This window comes from Medicago truncatula, chromosome 1 (genome assembly GCF_003473485.1).
Source record: "Medicago truncatula cultivar Jemalong A17 chromosome 1, MtrunA17r5.0-ANR, whole genome shotgun sequence".
In the NCBI taxonomy this organism is placed as follows: Eukaryota; Viridiplantae; Streptophyta; class Magnoliopsida; order Fabales; family Fabaceae; genus Medicago; species Medicago truncatula.
Genome location: NC_053042.1, coordinates 24,831,748 through 24,850,189, shown reverse-complemented (window position 1 = coordinate 24,850,189; position 18,442 = coordinate 24,831,748). Strand labels below are relative to the sequence as shown.

At 37.6% G+C, this 18,442-nt stretch overlaps 1 protein-coding gene across 1 annotated transcript; it reads left to right on the top strand.

Moving 5' to 3' along the window:
• The first annotated feature begins 15,972 nt into the window (after nucleotides 1-15,972).
• LOC120578176 (secreted RxLR effector protein 161-like) lies at nucleotides 15,973-16,467 on the top strand. The gene has a single exon (XM_039830498.1). It carries the CDS (start codon nucleotides 15,973-15,975, stop codon nucleotides 16,465-16,467), a length of 495 nt encoding a protein of 164 aa, XP_039686432.1.
• Nucleotides 16,468-18,442: the final 1,975 nt, after the last annotated feature.

Here is an 18,442-nt window from a genome sequence, read left to right as displayed (position 1 = left end):
AGTTTGGGGATTTAATTAGAATTAATAGAATTAAGAGGGAGTTAAGTGAAATAAAGGGGGGGGGGGGGGGGGGGGGGTTAAGTGTTTGGAGTTAGGAAAAGAGAAAGTCAGAAACTGTTTTACGTACAACAGAGTTTTGGGAGAAAAACCAAGAGCAAGGGAGAAGAGCCAAGAGAATCAGATTTTATGTAGAGATTGTTCATCCGAATTAAGGTAAGGGTGAGGTTTACTTTCAATATGTAGATTGTAATTCTGATTTTGGATTTAACACGTTTCTGGTAGAAAATTAGGAATTTGGGTCTAGATTTGATTCTTTTATTTTTGGGTGAATTGAGTGTAGGAATCATTGTTTTAGTGTTAGAAATATGTTCTGGTCGCATACAACATTTCATTGCACATCTGTAAACTGTTTTGGGGAGTGAAATTGAGAAAATTGGGATTTTTCGGAAAAACCTGCATTCTGCCCGTACAGACCTTCATCGCTCGCCCCCGCGAGTAACTTGTCTAGCCTCGCGAGCAGAACCACTCGCCATGGCGAGTTAGTGAGTGAGAACCTTGATTTTTAAATTGTTGTTATAAGGTGTAATTTGGTTAAGTCATATTTACATATATGCATTGATGAGTAGTGGTTATCGTTGTATGCATTGTCGAGTTGTATGTAGATATACACAGGTGGAGTGATTGCATAATCATATAAAGTGGGAGGGCTCATGCTCTGGAACGCTTTGTCGGTCAAAGCGGGAGGGCTCATGCCCTGGAACACCTTGTTGTTCAAATTGGTGAGGGCTTATGCCTTGTGAATGCTTTAACCATTCATATTCGGTGAGGGCTTCTGCCCTGTAAAATGGTACCACATGCATGTGTATAGTTGCATTTGTTGAGGAGTCTTAGTGGTGTCGTCATGTTAGTGCATGAGTCGTTGTTGGTGATTGAGTAATACTTCTTACTACTGATTGAAGACGGGTATGATGATAATGATGTGATCATGAAATATATATATATATTAATATATATATATATATATATATATATGTATAATGATGTATTGAGATATTTAGGGTGTTAGATTCAATTGATGGATTATTTATATATTAATATTGTTTGTGAATCTCACCCCTTCTGCTTGAAAATGTTGCCCTTCCTATGGGTAACTTGTAGGTGATCCTGAGTAGTAGATGGTGGCTCAAGTGTCTAGGGCTCTGATACGTAACGGGATGGAAAATAGTTGTTTAATTTTCATTCCTTATGTATCAATTTTGGAACATGATTGTGGAGCCTCTTTATGGTTGTTTGAAACATATGTTGAAGAATAATTATGTTAAGGCCTTTGTGCCAGAATTTATCATTGGAGAATTAGTTGTTGGATGTTGATGTTATTTATTATTGAAAAATATTCCGCTGCAAAGTTTTGGTGAAACTATTAAAGTTGATGTTTATTAAATAGTATTTTATTCTATTTAAGAAATTTTGAAAAGTAGTGTGACATGTCCGTTTGGTGATAAACTCTGATATTATATTTATTATTTAATTGTTTGGGATAACGGGGTGTTACAATTGGTATCAGAGCAGGTTGGTCCGTCCGGCCAAGTAGTAGAGTCGTGTTGAGCCACATAGGATAGAGTGTCAACTTTAAGTTGTCTTTTGTTGTTCTGATTGTTGTTTCTTATGTAGAATTTTGAGATGGCTGGGAGAAACGATGCTGCTGCACTTAAGGCTATTGCTCAAGCTGTAGGACAGCAACCGAATGCTGGTGCTGGTAATGATGGTGTGAGGATGTTGGAGACCTTTCTGAGGAACCATCCACCAACATTCAAAGGGAGGTATGACCCAGATGGAGCTCAGAAGTGGCTCAAAGAGGTTGAGAGGATTTTCAGAGTCATGCAATGCAGTGAGGTGCAGAAGGTGCGGTTCGGTACACACATGTTAGCTGAAGAGGCAGATGACTGGTGGGTGAGTCTGTTACCCATTCTTGAGCAGGATGGTGCTGCTGTGACTTGGGTTGTGTTCAGGAGGGAATTTCTGAACATGTACTTTCCGGAGGATGTCCGAGGTAAGAAAGAGATTGAGTTTCTGGAAATGAAACAAGGTGATATGTCGGTAACTGAGTATGCTGCTAAGTTTGTGGAGCTTGCAAAATTTTATCCACACTATACTACGGAGACAGCTGAGTTCTCTAAATGCATCAAGTTTGAAAATGGCCTGAGAGCTGATATCAAGAGGGCTATTGGTTATGAGAAGATAAGAATTTTCTCTGAGTTGGTGAGTAGCTGCAGGATATATGAAGAGGATACGAAAGCTCATTACAAGGTGATGAGTGAGCGCAGAGGTAAGGGACAGTAGAGTCGTCCGAAACCGTATAGTGCTCCTACTGACAAGGGTAAGCAGAGACTGAATGATGAGAGGAGGCCTAAGAGGAGAGATGCTCCTACTGAGATTATTTGCTTCAAGTGTGGTGAGAAAGGCCACAAGAGTAATGTATGTGACCGAGATGAGAAGAAGTGCTTTAGGTGTGGTCAGAAAGGACACACATTGGCTGATTGCAAGCGTGGGGATGTTGTTTGCTACAACTGTAATGAGGAAGGACATATTAGTTCGCAGTGTACGCAGCCTAAGAAGGTTAGGACAGGTGGCAAGGTATTTGCGTTGACTGGTACGCAAACAGTGAATGAGGACCGACTTATCAGAGGTACTTGTTTCTTTAATAGTACTCATTTAATTGCTATTATAGACACTGGTGCTACTCATTGTTTCATTGTTGTTGATTGTGCATATAAGTTGGGTCTGATTGTATCTGATATGAATGGAGAAATGGTTGTTGAAACTCCAGCTAAGGGTTCGGTAACTACGTCTCTTGTTTGTTTGAGTTGTCTGTTGTCTATGTTTGGTAGAGACTTTGAAGTCGATCTAGTATGTTTGCCGTTGTCGGGTGTGGATGTGATTTTTGGGATGAACTGGTTAGAGTATAACCATTTTCATATTAACTGCTTTAGTAAGACGGTGCATTTTTCTTCTGCTGAAGAAGAGAGTGAAGCTAAGTTCTTGACTACGAAACAGTTGAAGCAGTTGGAGCGTGATGGAATTATAATGTTTTCTTTGATGGCATAGTTGTCATTGGAGAATCAAGCTGTGATTGATAGATTTCCGGTTGTGAGTGAATTTCCAGAAGTTTTTCCTCATGAGATTCCAGATGTGCCACCAGAGAGAAAGGTTGAATTTTCAATCGATCTTATGCCCGGAACGAAGCCGGTGTCGATGGCACCTTACCGTATGTCGGCGTCCGAGTTAGCTGAATTGAAGAAATAGTTGGAGGACTTGCTTGATAATAAATTTGTAAGACCGAGTGTTTCACCGTGGGGAGCGCCGGTATTGTTGGTTAAGAAGAAGGATGGTAGCATGAGGTTGTGTATAGATTACCGTCAGCTGAATAAAGTGACGATAAAGAATAGGTATCCACTTCCGAGAATTGACGATTTGATGGATCAGTTAGTGGGTGCACGTGTGTTTAGTAAAATTGATTTGAGGTCAGGTTACCATCAGATTAAGGTGAAGAATGAGGATATGCAGAAGACGGCCTTTAGGACACGTTATGGTCACTATGAATATAAGGTGATGCCTTTCGGTGTTACTAATGCGCCTGGTGTGTTTATGGAGTATATGAACAGAATTTTCCATGCTTATCTGGATAAATTTGTGGTTGTGTTTATTGATCACATCTTAATTTATTCTAAGACTGAAGAAGAGCATGCAGAGCATCTGAAGATTGTATTGCAAGTGTTGAAAGAAAAGAAGTTGTATGCCAAGTTGTCCAAATGTGAGTTCTGGTTAAGTGAAGTAAGTCTTCTTGGCCACATTATTTCTGGTAGTGGTATTGCAGTTGATCCATCAAAAGTTGATGCAGTATCACAATGGGAGACTCCGAAATCAGTTACAGAGATTAGAAGTTTCTTGGGTTTGGCTGGTTATTACCGCAGGTTTATAGAAGGATTTTTGAAGTTAGCACTTCCATTGACTCAGTTGACCTGTAAGGGTAAATCTTTCGTGTGGGATGCTCAGTGTGAGAATAGTTTTAATGAATTGAAGCGAAGGTTGACGACTGCTCCTATTTTGATTTTACCGAAGCCGGAAGAACCTTTTGTTGTTTATTGTGATGCGTCCAAGTTGGGCTTAGGTGGTGTTTTGATGCAAGATGGCAAAGTGGTAGCGTATGCTTCTAGGCAGTTGAGGATTCATGAAAAGAATTATCCTACACATGATTTGGAGTTGGCTACGGTGGTTTTTGTTTTGAAAATTTGGAGACATTATTTGTAAGGTTCCAGATTTGAGGTGTTTAGTGATCATAAAAGTTTGAAATATCTGATTGATCAAAAAGAATTGAATATGAGGCAGAGAAGATGGCTTGAGTTGTTGAAGGATTATGATTTTGGGTTGAATTACCATCCGAGTAAAGCTAATGTGGTTGCAGATGCTTTGAGTAGGAAGACGTTGCACATGTCTGCTATGATGGTAAAGGAAAAGAGAAAGTCAGAAACTGTTTTACGTACAACAGAGTTTTGGGAGAAAAACCAAGAGCAAGGGAGAAGAGCCAAGAGAACCAGATTTAGTGTAGAGATTGTTCATCCGAATTAAGGTAAGGGTGAGGTTTACTTTCAATATGTAGATTGTAATTCTGATTTTGGATTTAACATGTTTCTGGTAGAAAATTGGGAATTTGGGTCTAGATTTGATTCTTTGATTTTTGGGTGAATTGAGTGTAGGAATCATTGTTTTAGTGTTAGAAATATGTTCTGGTCGCATACAGCATTTCATTGCACATCTGTAAACTGTTTTGGGGAGTGAAATTGAGAAAATTGGGATTTTTGGGAAAAACCTGCATTCTGCCTGTACAGACCTTCATCACTCGCCCCTGCGAGTAACTTGTCTCGCCTCGCGAGTGAGCAATCTTCATAGCTCGCCTCGCGAGCAGAACCACTCGCCATGGCGAGTTAGTGAGTGAGAACCTTGATTTTTAAATTGTTGTTATAAGGTGTAATTTGGATAGTTTTGAGTGCCTGGATGTTTTTAGAGAGGACTTGGACAATTTTTAGATTAAAAAGATGAATATGGAGCTTAAAAATGAAGTTTTAGTGAGAAAAATGTCAAAACTCCCGAGAGCACCTTTTTCTCGTTCGCCTCGTACTCGCCACGGTGAGTAACCCATTTCCTGAGTTCGCCCTAGCGAGCAGATGCACTCGTGAGGCGAGTTGCCCAGTATCTGAAGTTGTTTGCTACGTAATTGAATAATGTTGAATGAATTAGATGTAGGAGCATGATTATGATTAATTGTGTATTTTTTCTGGAATTGTTGGATTAATAATGATGGATTATTGTTGGCTGTGATGTATATTTATATTTAAATGAATTATACATGTTGTTGAATTCTTTTCAAAGGTTGAAGTATTATTAATTGGATTGTTGAGGTGAAGTCATATTTACATATATGCATTGATTAGTAGTGGTTGTCGTTGTATGCAATGTCGAGTTGTATGTAGATATACACAGGTGGAGTCATTGCATAATCATATAAATGGGAGGGCTCATGCCCTGGAACGCCTTGTCGTTCAAAGCGGGAGGGCTCATGCCCTGGAACACCTTGTTGTTCAAATTGGTGAGGGCATATGCCCTGTGAATGCTTGAACCATTCATATTCAGTGAGGGCTTCTGCCCTGTAAAATGGTACCACATGCATGTGTATAGTTGCATTTGTTGAGGAGTCTTAGTCGTGTCGTCATGTCAGTGCATGAGTCGTTGTTGGTGATTGAGTAATAATTCTTACTATTGATTGAAGACGAATATGGTGATAATGATGCGATCATGAAATATATATATATATATATATATATATATATATATATATATACATATATATGTATAATGATGTATTGATGATATTTAGGGTGTTAGATTCAATTGATGAATTATATATCTATTAATATTGTTTGTGAATCTCACCCCTTCTGCTTGAAAATATTGCCCTTCCTATGGGTAACTTGCAGGTGCTCCTGAGTAGTAGATGGTGCCTCAAGTGTCTAGGGCTCTGATACGTAACTGGATGGGAAATAGTTGTTTAATTTTCATTCCTTATGTATCAATTTTGGAACATGATTGTGGAGCCTCTTTATGGTTGTTTGAAACATATGTTGAAGAATAATTATGTTAAGGCCTTTGTGCCAGAATTTATCCTTGGAGAATTAATTGTTGGATGTTGATGTTATTTATTATTGAAAAATATTCCGCTGCAAAGTTTTGGTGAAACTATTAAAGTTGATGTTTATTAAAAAGTATTTTATTCTATTTAAGAAATTTTGAAAAGTAGTGTGACATGCCCGTTTGGTGATAAACTCTGATATTATATTTATTATTTAAATGGTTCGCGAGGCGAGCGATGAACTTCATCACTAGCGAGGTGAGGATCATCAATCGCGAGGGCGAGCGATGAATATTGGCTTGGGCAGAAGTGCAGTTTTTACGAAAATTCACTCTTTCTCATGGTTTTAAGCCTAACATTGATTCCAGAATTCATCCCACACATTATCTAAGGTCTATGAACTGTTTCTATATCAATCTAACAAGTTTCCACCGTTTAATCAATAATTCTACAATTTTGACCTAGTTTTCAAATCCTCTAAAACTCATCCTACATCATGTTAAATCTAACCATTGAATCACAGACTTAATAGAATTGCAAAGTTAGTCTCACCCTTACCTTAATAATCAAAATCGCAGCACTCCTAGGTCTCTTGCTCTTCTCTTGGCTTTTTCTCCCTTTTTCCAAAAACTGATCGTACGTTATGTTTTTTCTAAACTAGGTTTCCCTATTTATATCTCCTCCATCTATCTTATCTTATTTCTCTTTCTCCCCCAAAACTCTCTAAAATCTCAAAACAACCCCTAAACTCAATATTTATTTTCTTTTCAAATCTTATTTTATTAAACAATAAAATAAGTCACAACTCCTCATAAAATCACATATCATCACCTCAATCATATAAACCTCTTAAATCACACATATATCATATAAATATAATATAAACTCATCATAATAAATTCTAGACTCGATTAAATAATTAAATAATTAAATAATTCAAAGAGGGCGTTACAACTCTACCCAACTTATAAGATTTTCGTCCTCGAAAATTTACCTCATGCAAACAACTCTAGATAAGATTCCAGCATCTTACTTTCTAGCTCCCACGTTAAGCTTTCACCAGTCGCTCCGTCCCAAACGACTCTCACAAGAGGTATCTCTTTGCCTCTCAACGTCTTCACTTTTCGATCATCAATCCTTACCGGTAAAGTCTCAACTGTAAGGTTATCTCTAACTTGCACATCATCACTTTGGATTACATGGGATGGATCCGGAACATACTTCCGAAGTTGCGACACATGAAACACATCGTGCAAATTCGAAAGATGTGGTGGTAAACCCACTCGGTACGCCACCGTTCCAACTCTTTCCGATATCTGATACGAACCAATAAATCTCGGATTCAACTTCTTTGACTTCAATGCACGTCCAACACCAGTCACAGGAGTGACTCTCAAACATATGTGGTCTCCTTCTAGAAACTCAAGATCTTTCTACGCTTATTATGGTAACTCTTTTGTCGACTCTGCGACGCTTTCATCTTTTCTTGAATCATCTTAACCTTCTCAGTAGTTTGTTGAACAATCTCTGGTCCTAAGACCACTCTTTCGCCTAACTCAAACCAACACAACGGAGTTCTGCATCTCCGAGCATACAAAGCCTCATAAGGTGCCATTCCAATACTAGAATGATAATTATTAGGGTTAATAGGCTTTTACCCCCCTGCCATTTGGGGGTCTTTTGGTTTACCCCCCTATGAAAAAAAAACTTGGAGATTCCCCCCTATAAAAATAAAGATTTTTTGATATACCCCCCCACATCCAACAGTCAGCATCTGACTGGATAAATTTGATGATTTGGCATGCTGACTGTGTAACGATGGATGACATGGCACTAACACGTCATATTTTTTTATTTTTAAATTTTTAAAAAATGTTAAAAAAAAATAAAATACCAAAAATACCTTGAATGATTTTAAATTTTTTTATTTACAATTAAAAAAAAACTTCATAAAAAATAAAAAATAAACCCTTCTTCTTCTCTCTTCTCTCCACCGTATCCTTCTTTTCCTCCTTCCTTTTCTTCTTCTTGTTGTTCTTCTTCCTCAACAACTTCCCTTTACCTTCATCTTCTCATCAATTTCCATCATCTCTCATCATCAACACAGCACAGCACAGCAGCAACAACACCAACAACAACCCACAACAATAACAACAAGAACACGACAACACAGCTAGGATTTCACAGATCCAATGAAGATTTCAAACTCAAAAAACTCATTATTTCTTTTCCCCTTCATCATCAAATTCGATTTTGAGAAATTTGAGAAAGGGAAAATTCGATGTCTCTCCCTCAGATTCGTTTTCCTGTTTCTAAATCCAGCAGTAATCCAACAACAATTACAAAACCAAGAAACATAGCAACCTTTGTCATTGATTTTCTTGTTTCTAAATCCAGCAACAATATATATTTTTTCAAACCCATAATTCTTTCAAACCCTCCAACAGCAACAACAATTTTCAACAGTTTCTCTCTTCCCCTTCATCACCAATGAACAAATCACAACCGCCGTAGCACCACCGTCACAATCACAACCGCCGCCGTTACAGAACCATCACATGAAAATGAAACCTAATCCTTCCCTTAAACCACCACAAAACAAATGAAAAAGGGCCAGGTCTGAGTTTGGGTTTGAAGGTGATATCAGTGAAAACATAAGCAAACTTGAGAGTTTTGTAGATAAGATAATGGTGGAAGAATTCATGATGAGAAGGGAAAGCGATGGACAAGAGGAAGGAAGGATCCCATGAAGAAGATGAAGATTATGCTCTTTTATTTTTTTTTAACGCAAAAAAAAAAAAAAGTTTATGCTCTTTTTATTCCTTTTAATAAAATAATTCCACATGTAATAAAAAAAATTGGACAGCAATAAAAAAATCCAACTCAGCGTGCCAAATCATCCAAAATACACAGTCAGATGTGTTTGGGGTCCAAAATCAAAGAATCTTCTAATGGCAAGGGGGAATCTCCAAGTTTTTTTTTGTTAGGGGGGTAAACCAAAAGACGCACATATGGTAGGGGGTAAAAGCCTATTAACCCTAACTATTATTATACGTGAACTTTATCAATGGAAGATGACTATCCCAAGTTCCTCCTTGCTCAAGTACACAAACTCTCAACAAATCTTCTAACGACTGAATCGTCCTCTCCGACTGACCATCTGTCTGCGGATGATACGCCGAACTCAACCTCAACTTAGAACCTAAAGCCTCTTGCAAACTTTTCCAAAATCTAGAAGTAAATCTTGGATCTCTATCTGATACAATGCTCGAAGGAACACCATGCAACTTCACAATATCACGAATATAAATCTCTGCCAACTGAGAAACAGGAAAACTGATATTAATCGGAAGAAAATGAGCCGACTTCGTCAATCTATCAACAATCACCCAAATCGCGTCATTCCCTTTAGGAGTATTCGGCAAACTTGTCACAAAATCCATGGATATACTATCCCATTTCCACTCTGGCACATCTAGAGACACCATCATACCAGCAGGTTTCTGATGCTCAACCTTCGACTTCTGACAAATCAAACAAGAATACACAAATTGTGCCACATCACGTTTCAATCCAGACCACCAAAACATCTTCTTTAGATCATGATACATCTTCGTAGCTCCCGGATGAATACTCAAGTTACTTCTATGACTCTCTTCAAGAATCATTTTCTTCATCTCATATCATCTGGAATACAAATCCTACCTCGAAATCTCAACACACCTTGATCATCGATTTTAAAATCTCTGTCTTCAGTCTAATCACTAGCCACCAACAAGTCCACAAACTTAACATCAACTTTTTGTGCTTCTTTAATACTCTTCAGAAATTCATTATCAATCTTCAGCATCCCTAACTTCACACTCTCAGATGACATTTCACATACTAAACTCAAATCTCTGAACTGTTCAAGCAACTCGAACTCTTTTACCATCATGGCCGACATATGCAATGTCTTCCTACTCAAAGCATCTGCAACAACATTAGCTTTACCCGGATGATAGCTCAACTCAAAATCATAGTTCTTCAGCAATTCAAGCCACCTACGCTGCCTCATATTCAATTCCTTTTGATCGAACAGATACTTCAAACTCTTATGTTCACTAAACACCTCAAATCTCGAACCATACAAGTAATTTTTCCATATCTTCAATACAAAGACCACAGCAGCCAACTCTAAATCGTGCGTAGGGTAATTCTTCTCATGTATTCTCAACTGTCTCGAAGCATAAGCTACTACTTTTCCATTTTGCATAAGCACACCACCTAAACCCAACTTGGACGCATCACAATATACCACAAAATGTTCTTCTGACTTTGGCAGAATCAAAATCGGAGCTGTCGTCAACCGCTTCTTCAATTCACTAAAGTTGTTCTCACATTAAACATCCCACACAAAGGCTTTACCTTTACAAGTCAAATGTGTTAACGGAAGTGCTAACTTGGAAAATCCTTCTATAAATCTTCTGTAATAACCAGCCAATCCCAAAAAGCTTCTAATCTCTGTAACCGACTTACGAGTCTCCCATTGCGATACAGCATCAACTTTAGACGGATCTACTGCAATACCATTGCCAGAAATAACATGTCCAAGAAAAATTACTTCTTTTAACCAGAATTCACACTTAGACAATTTAGCATAAAGCTTCTTCTTTTTCAACACTTGCAAAACCAACTTCAAATGCTCAGCATGTTCTTCTTCAGACTTGGAGTAAATTAAAATATCATCAATGAAAACAACCACGAAACGATCCAAAAATGCATGAAAGATGCGATTCATGTACTCCATAAATACTCCAAGAGCATTAGTAACACCAAAAGGCATAACTTTATACTCATAATGTCCATACCGCGTCCTAAAAGTTGTCTTCTACATATCTTCATCTTTCACTTTAATCTGGTGATGACCCGATCTCAAATCTATCTTGTTGAAAACACTTGCACCTACTAACTGATCCATCAAATCATCAATCCTCGGAAGTGGATACCTATTCTTTATTGTTACTTTGTTCAACTGTCGATAATAAATACACAACCTCATGCTACCATCCTTCTTCTTTACTAACAACACAGGCGCTCCCCAAAGTGAAACACTTGGTCTAACAAACTTTTTCTCAAGCAAATCTTTCAACTGTTTCTTCAACTCCAACTCAGAAGCTGACATACGATAAGGTGTCATAGACACAAGCTTCGTTCCAGGAACAAGATCAATAGAAAATTCAACTTCTCTTTCTGGAGGCACATCAAGAATTTCATCAGGAAAAACTTCTGGAAAATCGCATACCACTTGTAGTTTATCAATCACCGCTTGATTCTCAATAGATAAGGAAGCCATCAAAGAAAACATTAAGATTCCATCACGTTCTAACTGCTTCAGCTGTTTAGTAGACAAAAACTCTGCGCCACTTTCCTCTTCAGTAGAAGAGAAATACACCGATTTACTAAAACAATTAATGTGAACATGGTTGTACTCTAACGAGTTGATGCCAAGAATCACATCCATACCACTCAAAGGTAAACAAACCATATCAATCTCAAAATTACGATCAAACATAGACAAAGGACATCTTAAACATCCAAACTTTATCTCTAAGATTCCTTAATCAAAAAGATTTCTTCTAACATGTAAATTTTAGTTTAGACCACCAAGTATATTGGTTCAACTTGGACCACTTCAATATAAGTCACAAGAGAAGTAGTCACCGAACCCTTAGCTGGAGTTTCGACAACCATCTCTTCATTCATATTAGACATAGCAAGACCCAACTTAGTAGCACAATCAATAGCAATAAAACAATGCGTAGCACCAATATCAATAATAGCAACTAAAGGTGTACTATCAAAATAACAAGTACCTCTGATCAAGTGATCCTCGTTCTCAGTCTGAGTACTAGTCAATGCAAAAACTCTACCAGTAGTCTGCACCTTCTTAGGCTTCTTGCACTGTGAACCAATGTGACCTTCCTCGTTGCAATTGAAACACACAATATCATCATGTTTGCACTCAGCTAGTGCATGACCCTTCTTACCACAGCGAAAACACCTCTTAACATCCCCAGTACAAGCATTGCTCTTTTGGCCTTTCTCACCACAAGTATAGCAGACAATCTCATCAGGAGCATCTTTCTTTCTCGGGTGCCTATCTTCAACCACTCTCTGTTTTCCCTTATCAGCAGTGGCACTGTAAGGCTTAGGACGACTCTGCTGACCCTTAGCTTTTCGCTCATTCACAATCTTGTAATGAGTCTTGGTATCTTCCTCATAAATCCTGCAACTGCTCACCAGCTCAGAGAAGACTCGGATCTTCTAGTAACCAATTGCTCTCTTGATCTCAGCACGTAAACCGTTCTCGAATTTGATGCATTTCGAAAACTCAGCAGTCTCTGCAGTATAATGCGGATAAAACTTTGCCAACTCCACAAACTTGGCAGCATACTCTGTCACAGACATGTTTCCTTGCTTCAGCTCAAGGAACTCGATCTCTTTCTTCCCGCGAACATCTTCCGGGAAGTATCTGTTTAGGAACTCCCTCCTAAACACAGCCCAAGTAACTACAGCACCATCTTGCTCTAAAGTAGGTAGAAGACTAATCCACCAATCATCAGCTTCTTCAGCTAGCATGTGCGTACCAAAACGCACCTTCTGAACCTCTATCTCTTTGAGCCAAGTCTGAGTTCCATCAGGGTCATATCTTCCCTTGAAAGTAGGAGGATGATTCCTCAGAAAAGTCTCTAGCATCCTCGCTTCAACACTTGCTCCAGCATTCGCATTAGGCTGTTGTCCCGCAGCGTCGTTTCTTCCAGCCATTCTTAATCTTTACAACAAGCAACAACAACATAAGACAATCATACAACTATTACTAAAACTCGACACGACTCTTCTAATTGGCCGGACGGACCGACCTGCTCTGATACTAATTGTAACACCCCGTTTTCCCAACTTAAAAATTTCAAACATATAATCAGAGTATTCATCATATAAACGGAATGCTACACTTCAAAAATCATAAATAAGATAATTAACTAATTATCCTTCAACGTAAAACAAATTCCAAAAAATTTCAGCGGATAAATTCATCATCATAAATAAAGTTTTGGCACGCAGGCCTCGTCAAAACATGTCATGAATTCAGTCAAACAACTTAATCATAAATCAAATACGTAAAGGAACAAAAAATAGCCACAAAAGATCCCATCCCGTTACGTATCAGAGCACCTAAAAGGACACAGTGAGGGATAACCACTCACGACAGCAACTCCAGCTACTTAAACTTGATCACCTGCAAGTTCCTCATACGAAGAGCAACATTTCCAAGCAGAAGGGGTGAGATTTCACAAAACAATAATATTAAGCATATAATTCAACAATTATATTTAACAACATTACACCATCATAATATTCATCATAGATAATAATGTATCATTTATCACTTCATTCATAGTTCATATAAACAATCACAACTTCACAACTTATCATCTTTGACTCCACAAATGCGACTATGCAACTTAGACCTCTTATATGCATGTGGTACCAATCCAGGGCATCAACCCCTCAACGTAATAAGTATTAATATACTTCCAGGGCATCAAGCCCCCAACTTAATTGAGCTAAAGCTCCAGGGCATCAAGCCCCCAACGTGGTGAGCAAGGCTCTAGGGCATCAAGCCCCCAACAATGGATGCTAATGCATGGACACAACATCTTAACAACTTAGAACAACATCATCTTATAAGTCCAATAATTTGGAACAACATCATCATCAACTTAGACCGACTCATGCAGCTTAGTTAAATAACAAACAACAACATAGGCAGTATGCAAATCATCATGATATAACAATATCAAATGCAATCAACAACATCTCAATTATCAACATAATCCATTTAATGTATATACAACATTATAAACAACATCAATTCATATGCATCAGTCTTACTGGAACAATGACAGCAAGATAAACAACTTAGTTTCTAACCTCTGAGATCAACTCACATCAACTCGTGCGACAAGGATCACATTTAACCTAACAAGGCAGTCTGTAAAACAAGTACTCGCGAGGCGAGAGCCTCTGCTCGCCATGGCGAGTTCAGGTTCAGTTCACAAAATTCATTCTAAAGTCTTCCCAGGTTCAATCTCTTTCTCCAATCTTTCCTAATCATTATTAGACATGTTCAGGCACTCAAAAACATCTAAGGATCAACTCAAAAGTCAAAAATACGAAATCTGGATAGCTCTCTGGTCATGCTCGCTATGGTGAGTTCATCTGTTGACTATTCGCTATGGCGAGCTGCGACGTGCAACTCGCGAGGCGAGGGAAAATGGTTTGCGAGTCGAGCGATGAACTTCATCACGCGCGAGGCGAGGATCATCGTTCGCGAGGCGAGCGATGAATGTTGGCTCGGGCAGAAGTGCAGTTTTTACAAAAATTCACTATTTCTCATGGTTTTAAGCCTAACATTGATTCCAGAATTCATCCTACACATTATCTAAGGTCTAGGAACAGTTTCTATATCAATCTAACAAGTTTCCACCGTTTAATCAATAATTCTACAATTTTGACCTAGTTTTCAAATCCTCTAAAACTCATCCTACATCATGTTAAATCTAACCATTGAATCACAGACTTAATAGAATTGCAAAGTTAGTCTCACCCTTACCTTAATAATCAAAATCGCAACACTCCTAGGTCTCTTGCTCTTCTCTTGGCTTTTTCTCCCTTTTTCCAAAAACTGATCGTACGTTATGTTTTTTCTAAACTAGGTTTCCCTATTTATATCTCCTCCATCTATCTTATCTTATTTCTCTTTCTCCCCCAAAACTCTCTAAAATCTCAAAATAACCCCTAAACTCAATATTTATTTTCTTTTCAAATCTTATTTTATTAAACAATAAAATAAGTCACAACTCCTCATAAAATCACATATTATCACCTCAATCATATAAACCTCTTAAATCACACATATATCATATAAATATAATATAAACTCATCATAATAAATTCTAGACTCGATTAAATAATTAAATAATTAAATAATTCAAAGAAGGCGTTAAAGGAAGCAATTATTGATGAATCATGGATCAAAGCAATGAAAGAATAACTACATCAATTTGAAAAGAATCAAGTTTGGACTCTTGTACCTGATCCTCAAACTCAATCTATCATTGGTACAAGATGGGTATTCATAAACAAATTAGATGAAGAAGGAAAAGTAACACGCAACAAAGCCAGACTGGTAGCTCAAGGTTACGATCAACAAGAAGGAATAGACTACGATGAAACCTACGCTCCTGTGGCTAGACTTGAAGCCATAAGAATTCTTCTTGCATATGCATCTCATAAATGCATAAAACTTTTTCAAATGGACGTAAAAAGTGCTTTTTTAAATGAAGAGGTTTATGTCCATCAACCTCCTGGTTTTAAAAATTTAGAAAAACCAAATCATGTGTTCAAACTAACCAAAGCTCTATATGGACTAAAACAAGCTCTAAGAGCCTGGTATGAAAGATTGAGCATTTTTTTTTATCAAAAATAGTTTTTCACGAGGAAAAATTGACACCACACTTTTTAGAAAATTGACAAAAATGATTTATTAATTGTACAAGTGTACGTCGATGATATCATTTTTGGAACCACAAATGAAAAAATGTGTGATGATTTTTCAAAACTCATGGAAAATGAATTTGATGGGAGAACTTAAATTCTTTTTGGGATTACAAGTCAAACAGCACGAAGATGGTATTTTCATTTGTCAAGAAAAATATATCAAAGATCTTCTTAAAAAATATAAGATGAATGAAGCCAAAATTATGACTACTCTCATGCATCCTTTATCAAATCTTGACAAAGATGAAAATGGAAAAGATTTTCCTGAAAAAGAATATAGAGGAATGATTGGATCACTTTTATATTTAAATGCTAGTAGACCTGACATTGTTTTTGCAGTTGGCCTATGTGCTAGATTTCAAACTGCACCAAAAGAGTCACATTGCATTGCAGTTAAAAGAATTTTCAGATACCTTGTAGGCACTCCAAGTGTAGGCCTATGGTATAAAAAGGGAACACACTTTGATCTTATGGCATATTGTGACGCTGACTACGCCGGAGATAAAATAGAAAGAAAGAGTACAAGTGGCGCATGTCAACTGCTCGGAGAAGCTTTAGTTAGCTGGTGTTGTCGAAAGCAAAACACTATAGCATTATCCACCACAGAGGTTGAATACATTTTCGCTGCAAACTACTGCTCTCAAGTATTATGGATTAGAAATCTATTAGAAGATTTCTAATTAAACTATCAGTTTAAATCAAATCCTAGCCATTCATCTCTTGATCTTCCATCTGCAAAATAAAGGCTAATCTAAAATAATCATTCCTTTGTCTGATTACGTAGCCATTAACTCTGCACAAACCATCAACTCACTATCACTCTTGTTTACTCTTCAATCCTCTTCTTCTTCATATAGTTCCTTCCTTTCATAATCTAGTTCAAACCATTCTCAAACTAACACCAAAAACGGAAGAATCAAAACAAACTTTCTCTGAACTCCTCTCCTATGTCGATCAACAAAACCTACATTCACCCCCACAAACTCCTCCTGCTACATTTCCATATTCCCCACAAAACATCACCACTTCCTCAAGTCTAAATCTTCTCTCACAAATCGAACCTTACTCTTGCTCCCCTCCTAAAAGCTTTTAACCTCTGCTCCTATGAAAGCTCAAACCTTTGATGAACTAATCAACATCAAACCTAAACAATCCATTACAAATGAACTAAGAAAATCCATTAGACTCTCCTCTAAACCCTCGAAAGTCTCTTACATTGACCTTGAGAATGAATCTGATTCCTTTATACAAGCTCAAAACCCTGCCAAACGACTCAAACAATCCTCATCAGCTTTTTCACCGTACGATCGCAAGGAAGCTAAGAAGGAAAAAATGCTGGAAGATATCGTCTCAAAATCTGTTAACATTAAGGAAAAACTAATCTTGAATCCATATCAAAGACACTAAAGGGAACGACGGTCTTCCCTACGCTATGGCTCTTACCAAAATCTTCAAAGAATTCAAACTCTCCTTCATAGGAGAAAAAGCCTTAAAAAATCTGCAGCCATTTAACTCAAAGAACATATCTCACATCAAACTGAATGATGGAATTAACAAACGAGGTTTGCATCAGATTCCTCTTCCTCAAGAAGAATTTCTCAAAGAGGAAGATGAAGAGAATCCACTCTTTAACCTTGTGAATGCAATCATAGAGGAAAATCACTTGTCTTCTCAATCTACTCCATCCAACTCTCGTGATTCTCCAAAGAATCATGAACTTGCTAACTTTTTTGATCTCAATATCTCAACTGACGTTAAACTCTCAACTGGCGTTGGTAACGTCTCTGTTCCAAACATCTCCGCTCCTTTGCCAAATCTTGAAAGTTCTGCTCTGTTTGGCACTACTTGGTTGGATGGGTTCATTCATTCTCCAAAAAATGACAATCCTCCTCTGAAAATCCACTGGAACAGGGAAAGTTTTAAATCCACTGGAACATCTCCTAAGAATGATCCTCCACAAGAACCTGAGAACTCAGTTATCCCAAATGAAATGTTGTTTGCTGAAGTTACCTATCTTCGAGGAGATGTGAACAATCTGCATTGATGTTTCGTTTCATTCATGTTTCAATATCTTGGTATGATGGCACCTGCTCCAAGCGGTGATCCTGGTTCCTCATCCAACCCACCTCCAAATCCTCTGTAGCTTTCTCTGTTTCAATAACTTGCTCTTTTTGAAGAAGACAAAAGGGGAAGAAAGCATGTGTTACAACACTGCATGAACGGATTTGAAAAATGCCCCTTTTATATCTTTTGGGTGTAGACTATTAAGCACATGGGTGAACTTTGTTTAGTATTTATGTCTTTATGTTTTTAGTCTTCTTTTTTTTAGCCAATCATCCTAAAAATGGACTTTTGAACTTTAGCAATTTATTGCTAAAAATGGAACTTCAAGGTTATATGTATTTTAGTCCTTTATCTATGATAAAAACTAGTTAATTTGTTCTATGCTTTTGTTGCCTCTTTAATGAACACAAGTAAATATGATAAGAAATGCATGACTATGTTAAAAAAGCTTCCATCAACATTACAAGTAACTTATCATATCTTATTATCAAATACCTGGAATGTCAAATTAAGGGGGAGCCTATTTTAAATGAGTCATCCTCTTCCTTTAGGCCTTCAAAAGATACATATCAAATTGAGGGGGAATTTTAA

Bases quoted from the DNA above. Each gene is read 5' to 3' on its own strand.
- LOC120578176 (XM_039830498.1), top strand. From the start codon at position 15,973: ATGAATGAAGCCAAAATTATGACTACTCTCATGCATCCTTTATCAAAT.